General features: G+C 39.4%; 1 protein-coding gene across 4 annotated transcripts in view; it reads right to left on the reverse strand.

Annotated features, from left to right (window-relative positions):
* Positions 1-7,621: 7,621 nt before the first annotated feature.
* Positions 7,622-25,571, reverse strand: part of GPAM (glycerol-3-phosphate acyltransferase, mitochondrial) — a 45,536-nt gene continuing 27,586 nt past the window's right edge. For 3 of the 4 annotated variants that reach the window (XM_083363774.1, XM_083363773.1, XM_083363771.1), the window contains 12 exons: positions 25,343-25,555; positions 24,933-25,046; positions 24,007-24,092; positions 22,537-22,652; positions 21,264-21,334; positions 20,436-20,700; positions 20,155-20,297; positions 18,828-18,905; positions 14,533-14,673; positions 13,411-13,600; positions 13,234-13,292; positions 7,622-10,219 (listed from right to left, as the gene is read on the reverse strand). In XM_083363774.1, the coding sequence (XP_083219900.1) occupies positions 10,103-10,219; positions 13,234-13,292; positions 13,411-13,600; positions 14,533-14,673; positions 18,828-18,905; positions 20,155-20,297; positions 20,436-20,700; positions 21,264-21,334; positions 22,537-22,652; positions 24,007-24,092; positions 24,933-25,046; positions 25,343-25,555 (1,593 nt within the window). In that variant the 3' untranslated portion in view covers positions 7,622-10,102. The remainder of the gene's footprint in view (positions 10,220-13,233; positions 13,293-13,410; positions 13,601-14,532; positions 14,674-18,827; positions 18,906-20,154; positions 20,298-20,435; positions 20,701-21,263; positions 21,335-22,536; positions 22,653-24,006; positions 24,093-24,932; positions 25,047-25,342; positions 25,556-25,571) is intronic. The other variant, XM_083363772.1, reaches the window with a different exon arrangement.

The following is a 25,571-nucleotide window of genomic DNA, read 5'->3' on the forward strand; positions in this document are numbered from 1 at the left end:
TCTAACATCTCAATATAAAGAGCAAAATAATGTAAGAACTTTCAGGGAAATGTGCTTTCATAATTTCCCTGCGACTTGAAATTTTGATAAAAGCAAGGTTCACAATATTGGGAAACTTGTTGGTATGAACATCTGTCCCTAAATTTTACCGAATGTAGAAATTATTTAAATACATTCACTAAATTTGATGATTACTTACAGGTTTATAGTTTCCTGTTCTATCGAAATGAAAATAATAGTGATGATTTTGTAAAGGCCAATTCCATAACTTGGGAGGCATGTGCGGCTTTGATCGGTAACTCAAAACTTCTATAGACATTGAAAACTGTATATGCTTGCATCACATTCTTTCAAAGGGCTTCAATATTTCCACTAAGTAGCATGGCTTGTGTGGTTAGGACACTGGGTTGTTGACAAGCAGCAAGCCAGTGTTCAAGACCAGAGTGCTGCCGTGGGATGGGGTGAGCTGCTGTCATTCACTCCAGTTCCTGCTTAGGACGTGAAAGGAACCCCAACTAGACATCACCTGGGCAATGGTGATGTCTCCAAATAATCCTTCAACTCACTGCGTGTCATTGATGAGTGTGATATGAATGTTTCCATTGGAAATGCCTCCTTACACTTTGAGAACCATTACAATCTGAATGTCTAATCGATGAACATGATTTCCACTCTTGCTCATGCTTCAAAAGAAAGCATGACAAGGTAAGAAATGCTCAGCTTAACCTTTGTTTAAATTAGCATAAATAAGCTTGGATGCTTGCAGGCGTGATCATATATTTAGTATTTCGCATATCCCTCATGCACTCCCAGTTGCAAAGAGAAAGATACCTTTTAATAACTTTAAAGGACAAATATGACTCCCCTTAGATATAGACAGCCTAAAAGCCTTTATATAGAACCTCTGAAGGCAATGTAAACAGTCTATTAAGTGTAATGAGCAGTGAAATTCTTTATTGGAAATAGCATCTTTGAGCCTTTAGTTCCAGCCTAGGAACCATTTTTCACGCTGATTTCCATTCTATTTGAAGGCAGACAATTGTTACGTGTCCATTCCCAACAGTTATCATCTTGAGAGCTTTTTTCTGGGGCTACTACTCTACAGTGGTCCTTTATATGTCCAGCTTGACAACATATATTCAGATAACAATGACCTTTATCTTTGGCAGGCCTGTAATGATTCTATCAATTTCTATCAACTTTTAAAAAAATGTTATCACTTCATTTTTTTATTATTTTGTAGTAGTTCTGTTACTTTTATAAACTCTTCATGGGGTGTTTGCTGGATAGGCAGTATAAAACATACCTCACCCAGCCTAATGTAGTTTGCAAATGATCAGTTTTCAATATTGTGCAATTTTGGAGGCTTCCCAGAATAAAAGTTCCAGTGTGATAATAATACTACCATATTTCCTTCAATGAGAAACCAAACACAATCCTGGTTAATAGAACGGTGTTATGAGACAAATTGCATTTCACAAAGACTGAACAATGTTTTTTTAATTTGGCTTCCAATGACTTTGCAAAACGCTAGAGATTTACATAGAAAGGAACCTAGCAGTACAGCTACTATTAATAAAAATTAAGCTTGACGCACACATAGCCAGTAATAGTCTTTTCATTATTTGCTTAAGTTTCTTTTCTCCAATTAATTACAGCTTGATAGATGTAGCCAAAGGCTTCCAAATCCAAATCAGTTATTGATAAACAAGCACTTTTCCAGTTGGAACACAATGAAAATTATGGTTTATGCTTAATCACAGAACTTTCAGGGCAATAGATTTAACTAAGCAATATTTCCCTCAAAGATTTTCTTGTGGCCTATATGTGATCATGATACGTCCAAATGTAATATAGGAATCATCCGAAAATAGTCTGGTGAAAAGACCAAATAATTTTTCCACAGCAAGCTACTTACAGTTTTTGTATGACGCTCCAAAACTTGGATGCATCCTCAAGAGTTTTGCAAAAGCAATTGCATAATATAAAGCTCAATCTGAGCACTAGTTTTACCCTAAATAAGAACTGACTTTCAAAATACATTTTTGTTTTGTTTTGGTTTTCCAGGTTAGACTCACTGGACTGACAGTATCAATCTCCTTAATACAGATTATAAGTCAGAAGAAACCTTATAATCATTTCATTCAAACCTCTTGCTCAAAACTGGACTCGACTAAACACCCTATAGAAGTGACTATACACCTTCTGTTTGAAAACCTCCAGGAAGAATGGCGTGGCAATGCTTCTTCCACAGAAATATGCAGCATACTTTAATTTTCTAGGACAATTTTCAACATGATGACATTGTGAGGCCAAAGTTCTAAAGCTTTCCAACCGGCCTTCTTTCTATACCTACACTGAAGAAGTATATCATGTTTCTTTAATTTTCTGACACTTTTAACTTTTTGAGTTGGTGTGACTTAAATAAACTAATTCGTGAACTATTGTTCAATTACCAAACAGACTAATTCATGAACTACCATCTAAACCAGGGGTGTCAAACTCAATTTCATTGAGGGCCGCATCAGCACTGCAGTTGCCCTCAAGGGGCCGGGTGGGTATGGCCAGGGTGGGCGCGGCCTACTGGGTGGGCGTGGTTAGAGTGTGTATGGCCTACTGGGTGGGCATGGCCAGCTCTACATCATTTGAATCAAGGGTACCTATGGGTGCCTGGGCAGGAGTGGGACAGATCTGAGGGTCTCTGGCAGAAGGAGGGTCTCTGGGCCAGGGCCAAGGCAGTGGGGGCCGTTCCGTTTCCAGGATGGCTTCGCGGGTCACATGAATGGCTGTGGATTCCCGTTTCGGCGTGGAGGCTATGGGGGAGACTTTTCTGTCTCCTTTTTCTCAGAGGACGATGGAGATTTGGCTGCTTGAATCTGAGCACTTGACATTTGTGACTGAGCTCCCTGCTGCCCTAGGAATCGATTTAGCATGTTTGGATGGTCTTTGCTTGTTACTTTCCAAGATGTATTGGAGGCTGGAACAGGATTTGGGACATTTTTTCTCCTGTTCCCGTGACCTCCCTATGATGTTCCGGAAGGAGTCTAGGACAGGCCGTTTTGAGAGGGCGGCCATGGACTGGCTATCAATCCCCTGCTGGTGTGAGAGACTAGCAGGGGGGATTTCTGCTCTCCCAGCAATGCTGCCCTTATCCATCCCAGGCTGGATCTCATGGCTGGGTGAGAGGACAGTCATGGGCTCTTGTCTGGACCGGCTCAGGTGAGAGCAGAGCCGGATTGGCAGACTGCTGGATGAAGACATGTTCCGGACTTAATGTTTTTACATCTGAACTAACATCTTATCATTTTAATAACATCTGACCCCATTTGTGAACAATGGCTCATATGGACAGTTCTATCTCATGGCTCGAGTACAATACTCTAGATCGGACTTGTACGCCCTCAGGGGGGTTTCTCCCTCCTGGATACGACCAGCCTCCCTTTCTAACATTTCCCTTGATGATGGGCCCAATTGCTGGGACCCCGAGAGGTGGCTGGGCTTAACTAGGGGCCTCTGGTGGAGACGCATTAAGAGGCCCCTGATATATTTTTTAGCTAGGTATTTTAAAGGGTTAGGGATGGGGAGGGACAGTAGGGTGGGGAGGGACTTTTTAATTGGTACCCAGTCTGGGCCTATGAAGGGTTCCGGCGAGATAGGGTTGGGGGCGGAGACTGCTGGTTCTATGTGTGCTGGGGTGGGGCTGCAAATCCCCACGACGATAGGGAATGGTGGCAGGTGTTTGCACGGAGGGCCATATCAACATCTGGGATCGCGCCCCCGCTGTCTTCGAGCGGTGGCGCGCTCCGACCCTCCGGTTAGCACCCTCTTGCCCGGGGGTGAGGGTGATCAGGTCCCTGAGCTTAGGCTGGTTTATTTTAACGCCAGATCCGTTAACCAGGCTCCCCTCGTTCGTGACTTGATCGAGGAGGAATGCGCGGATCTGGCGTGCATTACGGAAACTTGGGTGGGCTCGGAGGGAGGGGTCCCTCTGACTGAATTATGTCCCCCAGGTTTCCGTGTGCTACACCGGCCGCAGGCTCAGGGCAGGGGTGGAGGGGTGGCGGTGGTTATCAGGGAGACTTTATGTCTGCGGGAGACCACCATTGTCCAGACTGGCGGGAGTGAGACCCTCCTCCTGAGATGTGGCCCTCGGGTTCAGATGGGCTTGTTGCTCACATACCTGGTGCCCAGCTGTGTGGCAACAGTCCTGCCCAAGCTGCTCGACACCCTCTCAGGGTTGGCGGTGGAGTTCCCCAGGCTTATGGTACTGGGTGACTTCAACCTGCCTTCACTGGGAGGGTCGTCTGAACTGGCTCGGGAGTTCATGGCTACCATGACAGCCATGGGCCTGACCCAAGTAATTCAGGGCCCGACTCATGCGGGGGCTCACACTCTCGACCTGGTGTTCCTGTCCAGACAGTGGTTGGATGTTCTAGGAGGGGGTTCACCGGTCATTGTTCTCCTGTCATGGTCCGACCATTATCTCCTGCAGCTGGTCTTCCGTTATGCTACCCCCCACTGCTGGGCGGCGGAACCGACCAGGTGGTTCCACCCCAGGCGCCTAATGGACCCAGAACAGTTCCAGATGGCGCTTGGGTCTATACCAATCGCCCTCACCCACAGCCCAGTTGAGGCCTTGGTTGATGCGTGGGATAAGGCAGCCGCTGAGGCACTCGACTGTGTTGTACCCTTGCGACCCCTGACCCGGTGCAGATCCCGTTGGGCTCCATGGTTTTCTGTGGAGCTCCGGGAGATGAAGCGTCGGAGACGGGGTCTAGAGAGCTGTTGGAGATCCACCCGATCCGAATCTGACCAATTGCAGTTAAGAACCTTTATAAGGTCTTATCTTGCGGCGATGAGGACGGCGAAGGCTAATTACTTCTCTGCCCTTATCGCGTCCGCAGATAATCGCCCGGCCGCCATGTTTAGGGTGACTCGCTCCCTTCTTAACCAGGAGGTGAGGGAGGACCCCTTGCAGGGGTGGGCCGAGGAGTTTAGTTATCATCTGACGGACAAAATCGCTCAGATCCGGGCCGGTTTGGACTCTGACTGGGCAGAGTCTGATGTGGAGGAATCGGACGGTCTTGAGCATGTTATCTGGACTGAGTTTGATCCTGTTTCCCATGATGATGTGGACAGGATGAGGAGGCTGAGCTCCACCACCTTTTTGTTGGACCCGTGCCCCTCCTGGCTGGTTTATGCAGCTCGGGAGGAGACACGAGGCTGGTTCCAGGCAGTAATAACTGCTTCCTTGAAGGAGGGTGTCTTCCCTGTCTCCCTGAAGGAGGCGGTGGTGAGACCCCTCCTCAAGAAGCCTGCCCTGGACCCAGCTGTTTTAAATAACTATCGTCCGGTCTCCAACCTCCGCTTTCTGGAGAAGGTTGTTGAGAATGTGGTGGCCCATCAGCTTCCTCTGTTCCTGGATGAAACTGATTATCTGGACCCGTACCAATCGGGTTTCAGGCCTGGGCACGGCACGGAGACGGCATTGGTCGCGCTGGTGAATGATCTCTGGCGGGCTCGGGACAGGGGTTGTTCCTCTGTCCTAGTCCTATTAGACCTCTCAGCGGCTTTCGATACCATCGACCATGGTATCCTACTGCGGCGTCTCAGGGGGTTGGGAGTGGGAGGCACTGTTTTGCGGTGGTTCTCCTCCTATGTCCTGGGCTGCTTGCAGTCAGTGTTGACAGGAGGGCAGAGGTCCGCCCCAAGGCCTCTTGTTTGTGGAGTTCCTCAGGGGTCGGATCTCTCGCCCCTCCTGTTCAACATCTATATGAAGCCGCTGGGCGAGATCATTCGTGGTTTTGGGGTGGGGTATCATCAGTACGCTGATGATACCCAACTTTTTTTCTCCACCCCAAACCAACCCAGCGATGCCCTCGCCGTGATGTCCCGTTGCCTGGAAGCGGTCCAGGTCTGGATGGGGAGAAACAGGCTTCGTCTCAATCCTGCCAAGACTGAGTGGCTGTGCATACCGGCATCTCGGGTCAACCAGACTATTCCATCTCTAATGATGGGGGGTGAGGTGTTACCCCCCGTTGATAGGGCTCGCAACTTGGGCGTCCTCCTGGATTCGCAGATCACTTTTGAAGACCATACAGGAGCTGTGACCAGGGGGGCTTTTGCCCAGGTTCGCCTGGTGCGCCAGTTGCGACCCTACCTGGACCGAGATGCCCTACGCACAGTCACTCATGCGCTCGTGACCACCCATTTAGACTACTGCAACGCTCTCTACATGGGGCTGCCCTTGAGGACCACCCGGAGGCTTCAACTGGTGCAGAATGCGGCCGCGCGAGTCGTGATGGGGGTCTCCCGATACTCCCATGTAACACCTCTACTCCGCGAGCTGCATTGGCTTCCAGTTGCCCTTCGGGTGAGATTCAAGGTGCTGGTGAGGACCTATAAATCCCTAAATGGCGAGGGTCCGGGATATTTGAGGGAACACCTGCTGCCAGCATCAAGTTCCCTTCGTCCAGTGCGGAGGGTCTCCTCAGGGTGCCGCCGGTTAAAGATTGCCGGCGGGTAACACCCAGCAGTAGGGCCTTCTCAGTGGGTGCGCCTGCCCTGTGGAACCAGCTGCCTGCGGAGCTTAGGACTGCCCCCACCCTCCGTTCTTTCCGCCAGGACCTGAAGACCTGGCTCTTCGAGCTCTCTGGCCCAGGCTAAGAATATTTTTAATTTTAATTTTAACTGGGTTTTAATTTTCTCAGGGTTCTATTTAATCTCTTTTAATTTGTTTTAACGTTTGTATTGACTGTTTTTTAAATGCCCTGTAAACCGCCCCGAGTCCTTCGGGAAAGGGCGGTATATAAATCTAAATAAAATAAATAAAATAAATAAATGAAACCACTTTGCAGGCCGGATCCGGGCCCCGGGCCTTGTGTTTGACATGTCTGATCTAAACTATTCCATAGACTTAAGACTGACAATTTAGTGCAATTTAGTGAAGATCTAGTCCTACAGACAGATGGAAAGCAGTTAGAAAAGGATAGTAAGGCACACGATTTGGTATTAAGTCATGTTATTAGCAATTACCATAACCTGCCCTAAATTCTTGGCCATTTAGGGCTTATACCTGAAGATTAAGATCAACTTTCTATTAGTAAAAAACTATCACTGAGCAGTGTTGTAGAAAGCATAGTGCCCTTGGATAGAGTAATACTTTCCTACTGTAAAAGAGCAATTTCTCTCACGGATTATCATCAGCTCTTTCAAGTTTAGACATGACACAGAAAACATCAAGGACTGGAAGGGAATAATCATATTTTTTCTACTCTCTAAAGACTTAGTCACATAATGCCAAAACAGTTTAAATTATTTATTAAAATACAATAACTGTGCAGCTGTGCTTCTTACATAAAAGACAAAGGGAATGTTATAAAGGGAAAAAGTAGCGTTAAAATTTTTTGAGACTTTATCTGTTTCACAAGTAAAAATAGAGACCACCTACAAGGATGGGGTGGGGTTTTTTTGCAATTCTATCCCAATCATTTATGAAAATATTATGCCAATGTTATTTTTTTAAAAAATATATACAGGGAGACAATTGGGTAAATTATGTTTGCTTAAGGATATAACATATTAGCAGTTAACCATTGTGTAATCTTAGAAAATTATTGGAGACCTGAAAAATAACTTTATTCATTCTACACAACAAACAAATATACAAAGAATGTTGTCCTTTAGATTACCATATTATTTTCAGTAAGTTGTCAATGTAATGCATTTCAGTATCTATTTTGGTTGTTCTAGAACCAGAATTAGGAGCCATAATTTTTTTTTAGAATTGAAAATGTAGATTAAATGAACATGAGATTTGAAAATAATACCCTAAAAAAGCAGCATTCTATTTAGCAGCTTTGCAGTAAAGAGCTCTGTACTTTACCTTTATGGAAAAGCCAAGCCAGGTGCATTGCTAGGTGCATGCTACATCCATGCCACAGACCTCTGCCCCTAAACAACATTCCCAGACTGACATTTCTGCACATGCAAAATCTCTCTGCTTATGACACTTAATCCATATTTTTATATTAGTAGTTACAATATACTGCATATGTCTTCAATTCAAAAGAACACTGCTACCCGCTAAAGAACATTTTAATAATGTAATAAGTTACCCTTATGAAATGACAACTAGCAATTATTTTCTATTGTCCAAACTAATTCCTACCTCATTTTTTTAAATTAGACACACCATTTTAATTAAAATGAGCAAAATGTCATTTATAATATATTGCATGGCTCTATTTTATTAATACACAATCTTAATTCTATTAATACAATGGATGTTTACCGAACTACAGTGAAACTGCAGGAAGTTATTTATTTACAAGCACCTATTATCTGACCTTAATTGGAAGTCTTCATCAGTCTTTAGAAATTGCTATTGAAAATACAATCAGGTTTAATGAACAGTTCAAACAAGCAACTATGGAAAATAATTGACGCATGTAACTATGACTAATAGAACAAGTGAACTTCATTTCAGCTGCTATCCTGTCATAAAAAATTAAGTCAGGTTTCCTGACTATTGCTATTATTGATCAGATGCAACTTTGGTTCAAATATTTCTTAATGTTTTAAAGCACCTGATGGCAAACATGCATAGTTGTTCCTGTCATTCAGAACTGCAGGATAATACTGAAAAACATTGTAATGTTTTAATTCATAGATACACTTATAGAAAATCCAAGCTTCACAAATGTGGAATGAACCCAAAATTGTAGAGTAGACCCACATTAAAACTGTCCAGAAGCTCTGTATCAGAGTGACAGTGGTATGCTAATAGTACTCAGACATGTATTTTAAAAAAAGAAGCAAAAATGGATTTTCATAATCAAACTATTTCTCAACTCCAGATAAGAAATGAAAAAAAATGAAGTACAGAAATACTATTAACACTGCAGTGTTAAAGTTTCTTCAAGGGATAAGGCAACATGTTCTCTCTCTTAAAAATAAATGCCTAGCTTAGTGCTTTTCCTGATATGAGTCTGTAGAGTTCATTTTGTAATCCAGTTTGGAAATTATTGCCTTATCTAAGATTACCTAATAAATTGCTTGCAATTTATGTTATGATCATAACCTCAGAGTTCAAATCACTCATGGGTTTCAGCAGTATGGATTGTAAAACTTTATGATAGCAAAGCATCCTCCATCCAAAATCAATCAAGATTAGAATGAGATAGTGTATGTATTAGGTTATTTCATTAATTTAGAGAGCTTAAGCCAGATGTCTATGGAGATCCAGGACAGAAATTGAAAACATTTTGTTTCTCATATAAAAAGCTTCTTCAGTTCTTCAGAAGTCCAGTTGTCTTTTGGGACAGCTTAAGCCAGAGTTACATCTGAGTTCCATGTACTTGCAAGGAAAACATAAGTGCTAAAATTTTCGATTAAATGCTCATCAGGAAAAGCTTTTAGGACAAATTTATTTCATCTATTTCTTTAGCGCATCAATTTATGAATTTTTAATTCTTATATGGGAGAAAGATTGATACATTTTTATACTCCTACTTTGCTGTTTGGACCATACTTTGTGCAGGTTGTTTGCTGTTCAACTAATTTTAATGAGATCCTGATAATTACTTTGCTATTTTTGTTTACTGTTACCATACTATTAGTAGAATAAAATATTATGTGCCCTTTCCAACCCCCCCCCCCCCAAATTCAATTTTCCTAAAAACCATTCATTTACAGTATGGAATACAATGAAGTAGTTATGCTGACAGAGCTTTTACAAAGTTCACATAGTAATCCAAATTATTTTATGCAGTTCAAATCTGGCAGATATGTGCATTTGTCAGTTGTTTTGAAGTACGTGTAGAACTTTGCAAGGTAAAAACCGTTAATACTTGATCAGATTTATGGAAAAACTCAGGGGATTGTGCAAACGTTGATTGAACATGTTGGATGGTAGCAATGTGTTGGAATTCTAAATATTTTAGTCCCATATGTGCATATGTAAGAAGGCACTTGTCTTCTTATGGTTTGGGTCAGATAAGGCCTTGCCAAAAATGGCACTACTGATACTATGGAAGCAGAACCAAACCCTGAAGCTTTGCATTGCATTGCCCAAGCCTACTAGGAGAAGTTGAGAGATATTCTAAAGTACAATAAAACTCAGAATAAATTCCAATAGTTTTTGCCGATTACAATGAGGTAGAAAAGTACTGCTTAGTTCCAAAATACTCTCTCTCTTTTGTTTTGTCTCCTTAAATACCTGCAAGGAAAACAGATTTTTCATAGTAACTTCTAGGCCCATTGCATATTTGTTAACAATCATAATATGCCTTGATTCTTTATACAGGTAACATAGATAATCAACGATTCTGGAAAACTAAACCTTTTGTTCGATTTTAGTGCCAAAATGTCAGCTCTTGGTCAAAGAAAATCAGAGAAATATGAGCTGTTCTTGGCCTTGCAAATGAATACAGTTGCAAGAAAAAGTATGTGAACCCTTTGGGATTACGTGGAGTTTTGCATGAATTGGCCTTAAAATGCGCTCTAAACGTCATGTAAGTCACAATAGAAAAACACAGTCTGCTTAAAATAATACTACACAAACATTAGCTGTTGTCATGTTTTAATTGAACGTAACATGTAAACATTCACAGTGCAGGGTGGAAAAAGTATGTGAACCCCTAGCCTAATGACCTCTCCAAGAGCTAATTGGAGCCAGGAGTGAGCCAACCTTGACTCCAATCAGTGTGATGATATTGGATGTGTTGCTGACAGCTGTCCTGCCCTTTAAAAACACACACCTGTTTTGGGTTTACTGGTCTCAAGAAGCACTGTCTGATGTGAACCATGCCTCGCAGAAAAGAGCTCTCAGAAGACCTACAATCAAGAATAATTGTTGACTTGCATGAAGCTGGAAAGGGTTACAAAAGTATCTCCAAAAGCCTTGATGTTCATGTGTCCACGGTAAGACAGACTGTCTACAAATGGAGAAAGTTTAGCACTGTTGCTACTCTCCCTAGGCGTGGTCATCCTGTAAAAATGACTGCAAGAGCACAGCGCATAATGCTTAATGAGGTAAAGAAGAATCCTAGAGTGTCAGGTAAAGACCTACAGAAATCTCTGGCACATGCTAACATTTTTGTTGACACATCTACAATAAGGAAAACATCAAGCAAGAATGGAGGACATGGGAGGACACCACGGAGGAAGCCATTGCTGTCCAAAAAAAATATTGCAGCATGTTTGAAGTTTGCAAAAGAGCACCTGGATGTTCCACAGCACTACTGGCAAAATATACTGTGGACAGATGAAACCAAAATTGAGTTGTTTGGGAAAAACACACAACACTATGTGTGGAGAAAAAAAGGCACAGCACACCAACATCAAAACCTCATCCCCACTGTAAAACATGGCGGAGGGAGCATCATGGTTTGGGGCTGCTTTGCTGCCTCAGGGCCTGGATGGATTGTTGTCACTGATGGGAAAATGAATTCCAGAGTTTATCAGGACATTTTGCAGGAAAACGTACGACCATCTGTCTGCCAACTGAAGCTCTGCAGAGGATGGGTGATCCAACAGGACAATGACCCAAAGCATACAAGTAATTCAACAAAACAATGGCTTCAACAGAACAGAATACGCCTTCTGGAGTGGCCCAGTCAGAGTCCTGACCTCAACCCAATTGAAATGCTGTGGCATGACCTTAAGAGAGCGATTCACACCAGACATCCCAAGAATATTGCTACACTGAAACAGTTTTGTGAAGAAGAGTGGTCCAAAATTACTCCAGATCGTTGTGCAGGTCTGATCTGCAACTACAGGAAACGTTTGGTTGAGGTTATTGCTGCCAAAGGAGGGTCAACCAGTTATTAAGTCCAAAGGTTCACATACTTTTTCCACCCTGCACTGTGAATGTTTCCATCTTACGTTCAATTAAAACATGACAACAGCTAATGTTTGTGTAGTATTATTTTAAGCAGACTGTGTTTTTCTATTGTTGTGACTTACATGACGTTTAGAGTACATTTTATGGCCAATTCATGCAAAACTCCACGTAATCCCAAAGGGTTCACATACTTTTTCTTGCAACTGTACGTGCCTCAGGATAATACTGCAAGATCCAATCTGAGTCAGTCCCTGAGAGCCAAGGTTTATCCTTCCAAGCTTTCGGGCTTCTGCTGGAGCCCATCATCAGGGAACTTCTGTCTCTCCAGAATTGGTCATAATCTGGAATGTGAATATAACATTCTGGAGAGAGAAAAGATCCCTGATGATGGGCTTCAGCACAAGCCCGAAAGCTTGGAAGGATAAACCTTTGGTCCCGATGACTGACTCAGATTGGATCCTATTCTTGGCCTGACTGAAATAGCAAAAAAAGTTGTAATCTGAGACAATATCAGATAAGCAAACCCCTTATTCTAACAGAGTTATCAATGTATGTTACATTTAGCTATATGTTTTTAAAAGTTGCCTACATTCTATCATTCAAAAATCAAACATTTCATTTTTTTTATCCTGTTAATTAATTGCTGAATATTTTCCAAATACATGGCCACTTAATCTAACAAACATATTCAGAGACACAGTAATAATTTGACTTAGTATAATTTAGATAATTTGAGTTAATTCCTTGAATTAACAAGAGTACAGAGGTTGGAACATGATGGTTATAGCAACGTGTGTCTACATGTCTTCAAAATTAATTTTAAAAAATGAAATGGACAAAATGCTACAAGATCATCACATTTAATGAGAAGTTAGTGTTCCTGCATGAGCTCACAAGACAGTAGGCACTCCTATGCAAGATCATGCAAGAGCTCATGAAAATTTCAAATTTCTCAAATGCTGCCAAAATTCAGGGTGGTTTTTTTTAGAGAAACCGATACTACAGATGTGATGATGTTTACTACCTGAAAAGATTGCTGCCCTTTGATATTTTGATAATTTTGCACTGTAATCTCAGATTAAGGATGAAGACATTAGAAACTAACCAACAAATATTGGATGTTTTTCTGTTTTTCCATTTTATTCTTGTTGATAAAACCACACACACACACACACACAGAGAGAGAGAGAGAGACTATATGTGTGTCTGTGTGTCTGTGTGTGTCTGTGTGTACTAAACAACAAATATGTAAAGTTGATCACACACATTATATTACACATGTAGATAACATTACATATTGTATATTACATACATACAAAAGATTACATGCTAAAGCTAAAGTTTAGGTTTGCTATAATTACTGTGAAGCAATAAGTATTTAGACTTACCCCCATGTCTTTAAACACTTTAATTGCATTTTTTGCAAGACAATAGGTGGCACTCTCAGCTGTGAATATAACAGTAATATTATATTGTTAATTTACAGATTTAAAAAAGCCGCTGTCTAAAACAATATAATTAAATCAGAAATCCAATACTTCTACAGAAATAACTTTCTGACATACCGTACACTGCAACGTTCTTTTCTGTTCTTGATATTAAGTATTTGTGTAATTTTTGAAGACATTCTGTTTCCCTGACAGGTCCACTGAAATTATGGATGAAGATGGCAGCTGAACTATATGCCTCCAGTAATGGCCCTAGAAGCTTCTGCAGGAAGGAGATATATTGCTGGTGCTCCAATGACTGGCTCACCTAGTAAGACAAGCAGAATAAAAACAACAATCATGATGAGGATCATGCAACAATATACGTACATAATGCTAAATCCACACACTAAAACCAGGCATTATCAGTTGGAGGAAGGCAGGCTAGGGAATAAATCATGGTTCACCTTAGGTGGTAAGCTATTGTTTAAAACTTAGAGTTTGTTGTTGGCTCATTTAGTGTATCTATGGTTTAGCACAAGATATAAACAGAAAACATGGTTTTCTTTGTGACTTTCTTGTTTCTATTTGTTTGTCTTATTTTTGTTTTTCCTGTGCCAGCATCTAATCAATCCATGGACACATAAAGCAAGAGCTTTTTTTTTAAATTACTGCTTTACTGTTTTTTCTGGACTGTTCACCTAGTTATGATTAGAACAATTGTAGCATTGCTAGAAGTTGTAATTCAGCAACACATGGCAAATCACAGAATCTCAAAATTTGCTGGGGGGGGGAAAAGTGGGCTTATTTCTTAGAAACAATCCCAGTTGTCTAAACAAGAACCAAAATTAGCTGATCCAAAGACATTCTTTGTTTTTCAATAAGGGATTTTAAAGTCAGTCTGATAGTTGTTATGTGTTCTTAAACAGAAAACTTTTGAACAGCTGTAAATGTGAAACCCTTAAGAACTCCTTACAAGTTGAAATAAACACTTCGGAGAGAATGTGATAATTGGTATTATTTATAGTGTGTCATAGTGTAAGAGAAAATTTGTATAAAATTATGTACTGATATAAATAGGACACTGAAAATACAAATTTGTATATTTCTATTTTTTTTCTTTTCATTTCATTGCACTTTTTCATTTCTTCACTTTTTTCCTTTTTTTTTCTTTTAATCTATGCTATGTAAAAATTAGACACACAGACACACACATGCACATATATACACAGGAGTTGGTCCTACAAATCTACTTGGTACCTTCAAGTAGCAATCCCGTTGTTCTTCACCAAAGTCGCTGTCTTCATCCTCCCCATCACTCCTCCAGGACAGCGGCTCTGGAATATTCTTTTCCCAGTTTTGCTCTGTAAGGCTAGAACTAATATCCTCCTGTTCTTCCTGCTTAGAATGGAAAAATAGAAGTGTAAGAATCATGGGGGGTTTTCCATTGTGAATACTGCTTTTGATTTTAGGACAACCACCAAAGTGTTTCTATTGCCATTTCAGGTGTTAGAAAAGGAAGATCCAAATATTTATTTCCAAAGAAATCATGTGTCTCATTTATAAACCAAAGGTGTTGGATTAACATTGCAAAATTAATTACAAAGATTGGCTTGCATTATTCTCACTGTTACGCTTTACACTGAAAATAAAGCTGATTGCTATAGACACTCTCCTTAATATTAAAATCTAGGTGTTGCCTATGATTGGAAACATCAGTTTGCAGAAAGTCCCTGCCACTGAATTTCATAGAGATGGAAACAATTCACCTTCATTACTATAGAAACATTCTTCCAGTATATTTCATGTGTTAAGTTATAAAAATGCCTGAAGCGTTTTAAGACTTTTTACAATTCCAGAATTTTAAATAATTTCCTCTAAAGCAATTTGCACAAATAGAAACATTTGTGTTTGACTTTCTTAGTTTGATAGTTTCATCTCCTGGAGAATTTTGTACTGCACAGGAATGCTTTAAATTTGAATCTATATAATTAATACTTGGAAATCAGGAACACTGAGTTCATATATGCTTTTCTTTTAACTTGTGGATTTATCCAGGTTACTTGTTTTTGGTTAAGCTTTTTATTCTTTCCCAATATTATTTTAGTTGCTTCTAGTTTTCTGACTACTACATTTTTATTGTGTATTGTTAGTTGTCTTATTAGGTCATAGATGCATCTATTGATCTGTACACAGAAATAAACATACATGCATGCATACACATACTTAGTCTAATATATAATAATATTTCTTCATACTGAAAATATAATTAAGCACGGTTTGAAAAAAAAGAAAATGGTCCCTATGCAGAATTTAACTAAGATCTCTTTAAGAATAGTTTTTTTTTGAAAACCACAAGATACAAACCTATGTTCAGTTCCAAATTTCATCAATGTTGCTCCTGCTTCAATGCTTCAACAGAACCTAACGGTGCCACCTAACGGAGGCTTCAACTGGTGCAGAATGCAGCCGCGCGAGTTGTTATGGGAGTTTCCCGATACTCCCGTGTAACACCTCTTCTCCGTGAGCTGCATTGGCTTACGGTTGCCCTCCGGGTGAGATTCAAGGTGCTGGTAATGACCTATAAAGCTCTGAATGGCTTGGGTCTGGATTATCTAAGGGAACACCTGCTGCCGGCATCAACTTCCCATCGTCCTGTGCGCTCCCACAGGGAGGGCCTTCTCAGGGTGCCGACGGTTAAGGAGTGCCAGCGGGCGATCCCCAGGGGGAGGGCATTCTCTGTGGGCGCGCCTGCCCTTTGGAATGATTTACCAGTGGAACTTCGGACCGCCCCCGATCTGCGTACATTTCACTTGGTTTTTTGATCTATCAGGCCTGGACTGAAGGGGTTTTAGCTTTTAATATTGTTTTAATTGTTGGGCTTATGTAATTTAATCTATTTTAATTTATACTATTTTTATATCATATTTTATGTTGCCCTGTAAACCGCCCTGAGTCCTTCGGGAATAGGGCAGTATAAAAATTTAATTAAATAATAAATAAATAAATAAATAAATAAATAAATAAATAATACAATGTCTTGCTAAGTAACTGTAGTTGATCCCCCAGGAAGGGAAAGAAAATCTTTAATGAGCCTGTGTTTAACAACTCTCCTTCATGCAGAAGTAATTTATGACTAGTTTTTCTTATATCAGTATAAGGATAGTGTCCTCAAACTAACTCCTAGAAAATCTGAATGCTTTAATCTAAATGATTTATAGTAATAATGAAGTTAATTAACTTTTTTCATTATGCACGCTGAAGTTAATGAACAAATAAAAATATGAAATGCAACAATTTAGCCAATAATCAGTGAAAAAGTAAACATCTCATTTCAAACTCCTGGGTTTAAAGGAACTGAACCCAACAAGCATGTTGGGGGGGAAAAGTGACACTGTAGATCAGGGGTGTCAAACTCAATTTCATTGAGGGCCGCATCAGCATTGCGGTTGCCCTCAGGGGGCCAGGTGGGTATGGCCAGGGTGGGCGTGGCCTACTGGGTGGGCGTGGCTAGAGTGCGTATGGCGTACTGGGTGGGCATGGCCAGCTCTACATCGTTCGCATCAAGGGTGCCTATGGGGGCCTGGGCAAGAGTGGGACAGATCTGAGGGTTTCTGGCAGAAGAAAGGTCTCTGGGCCAGGGCCAAGGCAGTGGGGGCCGTTCCCTCACTGTTTCCAGGATGGCTTCGTGGGCCACATGAAACCACTTCGCGGGTCGGATCTGGCCCCTGGGCCTTGTGTTTGACATGTCTGCTGTAGATTTAACAGCCAACTAAATTTTTCATTCCTTGCAAATATATTTTTTATTCCTTGCAAATAAATTTTTCATTCCTTGCAAATATATGCTGATATTTATGTAGCTATTAATACAGAGCCTTGGTGGAGCAGTGGGCTAATGCCTCCTTAAGTAACACCAGCTGCCTGTAATTAGTGCAGGTTCGCGTCCCACCAGGCTCAAGGTTGACTCAGCCTTCCATCCTTCCGAGGTAGGTAAAATGGGGACCCAGATTGTTGGGGGCAATAAGCTGACTTTGTAATAATGCCGCTTGGGGGGTGGGGGGTGAAAGCCCTAATAAGCAGGCATATACATAAAATGAAGGCTACTGCTAAGCTGTAAGCCGCCCTGAGTCTTCGGAGAAGGGCGGGATATAAATAGAATTAAAATAAAAATAAAAAATAAAAATATTAATTAGTGAGCAGTACTTCTGCTAAAAATAGTAGAATGCTGAACATTCTAACTACCAAAAAATATTTTTATTTTAGGTGCAAAGAAGGCCTTGACAATTTGAACTGTATTTTTGTTTAGACTTCTGGAATATATGACCTTCAAGATTGTTTTATTAAATGAGTGAAGTCAATTTAAACTTCTCAGAAACCACAGATAATTGTTAATGGAAACAAATCTGTGAGATTCAAAACAGGAAATGTGATTGTGCACTGGAAATGAACAGATAATTGCTAAACTATATAAACTTTTGTTGAAATTTGAAACTAAAGAACAGATTAAAGAATGCATAATAAACTGGCCTCAGAAATTTGGTTACAGTATACCAATGGATCATTGGGGAAATATGTGGTTAATGTTGTGTCTGTTCGCAAAGATAATTTTTATAAAATCATGTATCATCGGTATATGATAATAATTATCTAAAATGTATAAAGGAACTTCAAATGTATATTGGAAATGTGAACAACATGAAGGGATCTTTTATCATGTTTGGTGGACATGTAAAAAGCTTAAAAAGTTTGAATCTGAATACATACTTTGATACAGAGGATTTTAAAGATCAACATTCAATTGAAGCCAGAAAAATCTTACCTTATCTTAGTTTATCTCATCTTATCTTGTCTTATCTGTTTATATTTATAGAATACTATAAAGAATACTAGAAGCAATTTATATTTTCTTTTCTATTGTTCTTCAACTTTATTTCCTTGCATTTCTTTTTGCTCTTTTATTTCTTCATTTTTTCTTTTTTTTTCTTTTATATTACTTTGTTAGCATTGATCTTCTTGAGTAAAATAAAATTATATATACAAAACTAAGTATCAAAAGTTATTTTGGTCTGAAGAATAATTTTCAAAAAAATTTCTACAGTGAAATGAGTATAAAAAGTTGCCAAATAGTATAGTTAAAGGTAAAGGTAAAGTTTCCCCCGCACATGCGTGCTAGTCGTTTCTGACTCTAGGGGGCAGTGCTCATCTCCGTTTCAAAGCCGAAGAGCCAGCGCTTGTTCGAGGACGTCTCCATGGTCATGTGGCCAGCATGACTAGATGCCAAAGGCACACGGAACACTGTTACCTTCCCACTGTAGTGGTCCCTATTTTTCTACTTGCGTTTTTACATGCTTTCGAACTGCTAGGTTGGCAGAAGCTGGGACAAGTAACAGGCGCTCACTCTGTTACGCAGCACTTGGGATTCAACCCGCCAAACTGCTGACCTTCTGATCGACAAGCTCAGCGTCCTAACCAACTGAGCCACCGCGTCCCTCTAGTATAGTTAACTATACATAAATAATTATCTAGATACATATAACACATGATCAACATCTTACCTCTGCTACCAAAAGAAGTCCATATTGTATGAACTGTTCAATTACTTCATGGCACACTTGACATAACAGCTGACAGGGCTGAGCAGGAAAACAAATTAGAACCTCATGACAATTCTCTCTCAATATACTATTTCTATTAATTGCTACTTTTGAATACTCTTGTATAAAATGAACAACAATTCTTATAGGAAAAGATAATTTCAAGAAATGGAACTATTAATTTCCTCTGCAGTTACTTCAAGTCAATAGTAGTTATTTTTCTGGAACAGGCAGTAAAGTAAATGTGTAGATCATGTACTTGCAAGAGTACTTGTAAATTTTTCTTTATTTTTCTGTTTCAGAGGAAACACAGGTAATGCATTTATTTTAATTCCAACATAACTGAAAACAGGAAAATAAACAATTACAGAACTGGAAAGAAGCCCCCTTTCTCCCATATTTAAGAATTTCTTTGTCAGCGTTTTCCCAAAAGCTACTCTAGAAGGTTGAAAAATTATTAGCCGTATTTATCTCAATGTGTGTCATTCCCTATTATTTCAATTAGTGCTTTATATTGTTTTACACAGCTTATTCCAATCTGCCTTGTGTTACTCTATTAGCTTTAACGCTCCACATATCCATCACACTTCAAATTAGGGCTTGTTTCACAAAAATCGAAATTCTAATGGAGAGGAGGATTAGTTTTTAACTTAGTATACCATTGGGTCTTAACTGCCCAGTGACTGCTGCAAGATCATTCATTGAACACTTCCTCTACTAGGAATTAATAACCATAGTTTGATCAGGATGTTATTTTTTTTAAAAAAAAAAGCATTAGATGCTTCTCCATGTAACACAGGAAGCAATGCAATCATTATCAAGTCTAAAGAATCGTATTTATTATTATAAGCATTTTATTTTAAAGGGTGTACATTTTATATATAACAACCGTATGTAAAAATCAGACAGCCCGGATTGAAAATGGGAAAAAAATGCTTTGAAATATTTTCTAGCTTCATTTAAATGGTATTTAAAATGGTTAAGCTGTAAAATAAATTGTTCTATATTTATTGCCTTTGTCAACAATGTTCCTTTTTCTGGTCACATTTTGGACATTGTGTGTGTGTGTGTGTGTGTGATGATATTATATACACACAGAGAGAGCTTGCCTGCTATTTCTATATGTAAAGCATGTGGGAAACCGATACTGCTTGAAGCTACATGTTTCTCTTCCCTTCTTCCATTTCCTCTTTTTAAAACCTCCAGTACATCTCCACTTGATCCATAATACTGTAGCATAATACAAATGATATGGTGGTGTCAAACAAATCTGCACCCAAACACTTACCAATGAAACAGTTCCTTCATAACACAGCAAATAACAGAGGCTGGCAGCTTTTCGGACCAGTTGTTCTTGACTAACCACACTGGGCAGAATCCCACTGATACCATTTTTATGCCTTTTATTCAGTAAAGCATGAAGACTACATGCTGAAGCAAAAGAAAAGATATATTCAAACGTATTCCTAAATTACTGCATGATATGTCAAACCCAACCTCTTAAATAGTAACAGCAACATTGGGCAGAGCATTTCAGGCATCAAGAGTAAGGATGGTTGTAGGACGTACCGATGACAGCCTCCTTGAAGAAGACATGCAGTATCCCATTGCTATAAAAGCTGAGTTCAAAGACAGCAGGAACAGATGTGTTGGGAGTGATGAAGAACTCATTATTCCGACTGGTGTTTGTGATAGTTATACAGTTTCCCAACAAATGGATAGCGTGCATGACAACATCTTCAGAATTCCCTGAAAATCCCAAGTCATAGTCCCGAGCCAAGACCTCCTCCTTCATGGAGAAGAAATCTTCCACCAGCTTAGAAAGATCAATTCCCTAGACAAAGTATTGACGTCAATAAGTGATAGCTCTCCAATTATACAAGCCTTATACAAGGTTAAGAAATGCTAAGTAGGATTGGTTAGAGTAATTCCAAAGGAATGAGGGTAATAATCCTAGGCAATACTGAAACCACATTTATGATACCTAAGAATCATGGCCTGAAACAACATATTGGGGGGACGGATTATATTTTGTTGGTTTATGTGACAGATGGTGCTCCCAGAGGGAAGCTGGTGTGATGTACTACAATGAATCAGCAGTTTCCCAGGAAGGAGATGGTACATTGGGGGGGGAGGGAGAGGGGGCAGACAAGATGCGGTATAGCTTAGAGCTGGATAAGGGATGTCTCTAAATAAGCGTAGGTTCCTTCCCTACTTTTGAGAACAGGAATAAAAAATTAACAAAGTCAGTTTACACATAGCTTATGAATGTACCCTATTCCTCAACAAACTAAATAAGTAAGATAAAATAGGAAAAACAAAAGCTTAGAACATGTTTTAAGCATTGCTGGCAGTTTGCAAATTTATTCAGTGAATGCAGAAGCACAGCAGCCTTACCAGTCTGTGTCGGTAGAGCAGCAAACAGGCAACAATGTGTGTTGACATCACAGCACATGATTTGTTAGCAGCTAAAAGCAAACAAAACAGATTAAAGCTATACTTGCACTTTGGATTGCAACTGAAGGGCTCAGAAAGCAACATTTACAAAATGTCAGTCACAGTTGAATTAAGAATTATGATTATACAGAAAGATTCCATTTTCAATAAGGCAGCACAAAAATCTATCTATTGATCAAAAATCAACATTAATTTTTAATACACAAAAATGCAATATTTTAATCCATTGCAATATTGAAATACCTGGCATTCTGAGAGTGAAGAGTGGAAATGAAGACTAGAGGTAAAAACAGAGAGCAAAGTTTGGCTATCAACTCTTGAGGACAGTAGGAAAAGGTGGCCTTATGGCAGGGAATGGAGGCAGCAAGCATGTATGGTAGGGAATGGAGGCAGCAACTATCAAATGGATCTCTGAGAGACTGAAGAGTGTTATGGAAAGCCCCATTCTAGAGTAAGACAGCAATGGTGTATATTTAAGTGTCATGGGGCCGTTGGAGTGTTTTAGAAGACATCTGCTTACTCAAGGGATATATACAATGATTATTAAGATTATGATAGAATGGGGGAAAGGGAGAGAGGCAGAGGGAAAAGTAAGAAAAAAGAGTTTAATTTTCATGATAATGGGTAGATGGATATGTAAGTAAGAATAAATGTTCAGCATATTGTTATTGAGAAGGAAATCATTCTAGGTGGAATTGGCCAGCCCATGCTATATGTGCCTATTCTCAGCATTAGTTGTATGACAGTCGCAGCATCCAGGGGGGTGGGGGGTGTCACATGATCCCGTTTTGCGACCTTCTGACAAGCAAAGTCAATGGGGAAGCCAGATTCACTTAACAATCATGTTACTAACTTAACAAATGCAATGATTCACTTAACAACTGTGGAAAGAAAAGTCGTAAAATGAGGCAAACTTACTTAACAAATGTTTCACTTAGCAACATAAAATTTTGGACTCAACTGTGGTTGTAACTTGAGGACTACCTGCAGCACTCTGAGAAAGGCAATCAATAATTTTATGTAAAATTCGCAAATCCAATAAATACAATGAGGGTAACAAAGAGATTTATTCAGAATGGCATCTCTCAGATTAAAGACTACATAATTTTAAGACAAAAGAAAAAGAAAAGATACAGGAAGAGAAAAGCCCTGATACTTAGAAAGTTGAATGTGACAGAGAAAATGCAAAATGAACTCCACAATAAATACTTACTGAACATAATGTGTTCTGCCAAGTTAGCTATTAATTGTCTTCTCAGTGGCTCACAAGATAAATCCCTGGAATCAGGAAGGGCAACTTCTGTACTTTCTCCTACTATGTAGTTAGGCCTGAAAATAAGTAACAGAATGGGTAACTTACACTGTATGAACTGTACGAACCCCAAAATATTTTAAGTGCTGCAGTTCCCAGTGCTAAAGACTATATTTGCGAGGGAGACGGCACTGAACTTGCAAATAAACTGTTCTTTTGTCTTATATAAGCAGATTTTGAAAATTACTGTAGGACAAGTCTGTTACTGTCCTTTGCCAAAATGTGAACCACACTTCCCTGATTAAATTATAGATCTAAGTTTGACAGATTTTTCCTACAACTGCTTGCCTCATGGAATCACGCTGTACTAACAAAACCTGGGCTCCCCACAGCAGCATCCAGGTTGTATTGCAAAAGAGTAAATCATGCTTCATCTTAAGATTTTCATATCCCGAAGAAATAATATCTTTGCAGCAAGAGTAATGATACATTTTACAACTTTCCTATCATGTAACAATTCCTCATTTTTTTCCTGATCATATGCAAAAAAAAAATACATTAAGTCTTCAGCTGTTAAGTAACTAATACATAATCCCAGAAAATCAATTATTTAAATTACCCTAAAACGATTTCAATAGGCTAGCTCAAACGTCAAATCATAGACAAAACATCCAAAATTCAAGATACATTTACACCATAATTACTAAAGGTACAGCTATAATTCTAAGTATTAACTAGTTTGACTGAATATGTTTTTGAAACATAGTACTTAACTACGTTTCAAAAAAAAGGGACACAGTGGCTCAGTGGGTTAAGACGCTGAGCTTGTCGATCAGAAGGTCGGCAGTTTGGCGGGTCAAATCCCGAGTGCCGCGTAACAGAGTGAGCGCCTGTTACTCATCCCAGCTTCTGCCAACCTAGCAGTTCGAAAGCACGTAAAAATGCAAGTAGAAAAATAGGGAACACTGCGGTGGGAAGGTAACAGCGTTCTGTGTGCCTTTGGCGTCTAGTCATGCCGGCCACATGACCACGGATGTCCTCGGACAAGCGCTGGCTCTTCGGCTTTGAAACGGAGATGAGCACCGGCCCCTAGAGTCAGAAACGACTAGCACACATGTGCGGGGGAACCTTTACCTTTACCTTTACTTAACTATATGCATAGTTAAGTTTTTGAAATGTAGTAATAGTACACATAGTTAAGTATGATAATACTCAGTGAAAACATTCTGATGGATGTTATCTAAGCAGAATTCTAACATTCAAAGAACATTCACAGAAAACATTTTGATCAAGAGTCCTTAAATTTGTATTAAAGCTTGATAAACTGAATTTTGGAAAAGAACTTCCTCAACATTTATAATCTGTAGATTTAACAGAATATTTGATTGTTGTTTGTTCATCGTTGATAGAAAATCCTCATTTCCATCATACCTTGAAGGCAGTACAGCTGGTAATAGAGTATGTTCCAAAGAAAGAGGAACAGGCAAAGGTTTCTGATTTTGGCAATCTAAATATTCCTGTAAAAACATAACATTTGTAACAACTTTCTTACTGATTAGGAAAATGATTTTTAGAGACCAGCACAGTAACCAATACTGACAATTAGCCAATAATGTAATATACTGAAAACATGTAATTTTTGAAGTGCATTAATTACCTAAAGAATCTAAATTAATTTACAACCAAACTGAAAAGATAATAGTAAATTTCTTAGATATTTCTAGGTGGTATTTCTTGCATCACTGCTTTAAAGAAAAAGCTCTACTAGTTTTTTCCATCCTTGTCTTCTCAATCTTTGCTCAGTCTTTCCAAAGGACCTAGGACAGGCTGTTTAATAATATTCATGTATCATCAAAGGATGTAAACTGTTCCAAGTATATTATTATTATGGTTGGTTCAAGTCAGCCAGATGTTTACACTGAATTAGGCAATTTTATCCCCCTACTGAATGTGGGAATAGGCAGATATTGTTTGGTGGTGTTAAAGATATCGAGAAGGATGTAAAGTGGTCCAAGTAAAGCTGACTTTTTCAATTGATTAATAGTAAGTTTGTCAATGCTTGAAATCAAGGTATTTAAATGATGCTCCATTTGCTCCAGTTATTATTGTTACTACTTCTGCTTTCTTTTGATTAATACCTTGAAGCTACGGCATCTCATATTCAACACTTTTGTTAATGTGTAAGGATCCGTACTCTAGCATGAGATTTCAGCTATAAAACTCTTTTGTTTGAGCAATACCAATACATGTGAAGTAAAAACTGGAAATATTGTTTCTACTTTAATCTGAAATATGACTTGTTTAAAATATCTTTTTCAGTTTCTTAATGAAATTTTGGTCATAAAATATCAGCTTACTTTTAAAGAAAACGGCTGAGCAAAATCAACTCTAACACATCCATAATTTTTTCGTAACATTCGAAAGACTCCTCGGGCTACACTCCATAGGCTTTCATTCTTCTTGGGCTTTCCCTGAAAGACATTGAAAAGAAAAAGAAAGGGGGGGGGGGAATCACAAAAAAATGCTTGCAAGCATTACACACCAAGTTATTTTTATTAAAAACTAAAACTAAATCTAATTCATTGTTCCTCCAAATCATGTGAATTTGCTATATAGCTGCTTTCCCTAAATGAACATATATTTTTAAGCATTTTTCCCTGCATGATTTTATTTTGTATCATATTAAGTCCAGATAAAGTTAACTTCTGTCTCATAGCTATAGCTTATCAGCAGAACTGTTAAGCATACAATAAATAGCACCTCTTACCAGCTGTTCACTAGTATAGTGACCTTCAATTATTCTGTCATAGGAGATTCCCACAGGTATAATTAGTACGTCAGGAGCAGCATTTGAATATAGAGCATCCACTACTACTGATAAAAGGCCTGCCCTTGCACAGGCTACTTTCCCACTCCTCGACCGTGTTCCCTCCAGAAATATCTCTAAGAATTGCTGCTGTCGAAGCAACTCTTCAACATGCTGAAAATAAAATGGC

The sequence above is a fragment of the Vipera ursinii genome (genome assembly GCF_947247035.1).
Source record: "Vipera ursinii genome assembly, chromosome: 5".
NCBI lineage: Eukaryota > Metazoa > Chordata > Lepidosauria > Squamata > Viperidae > Vipera > Vipera ursinii.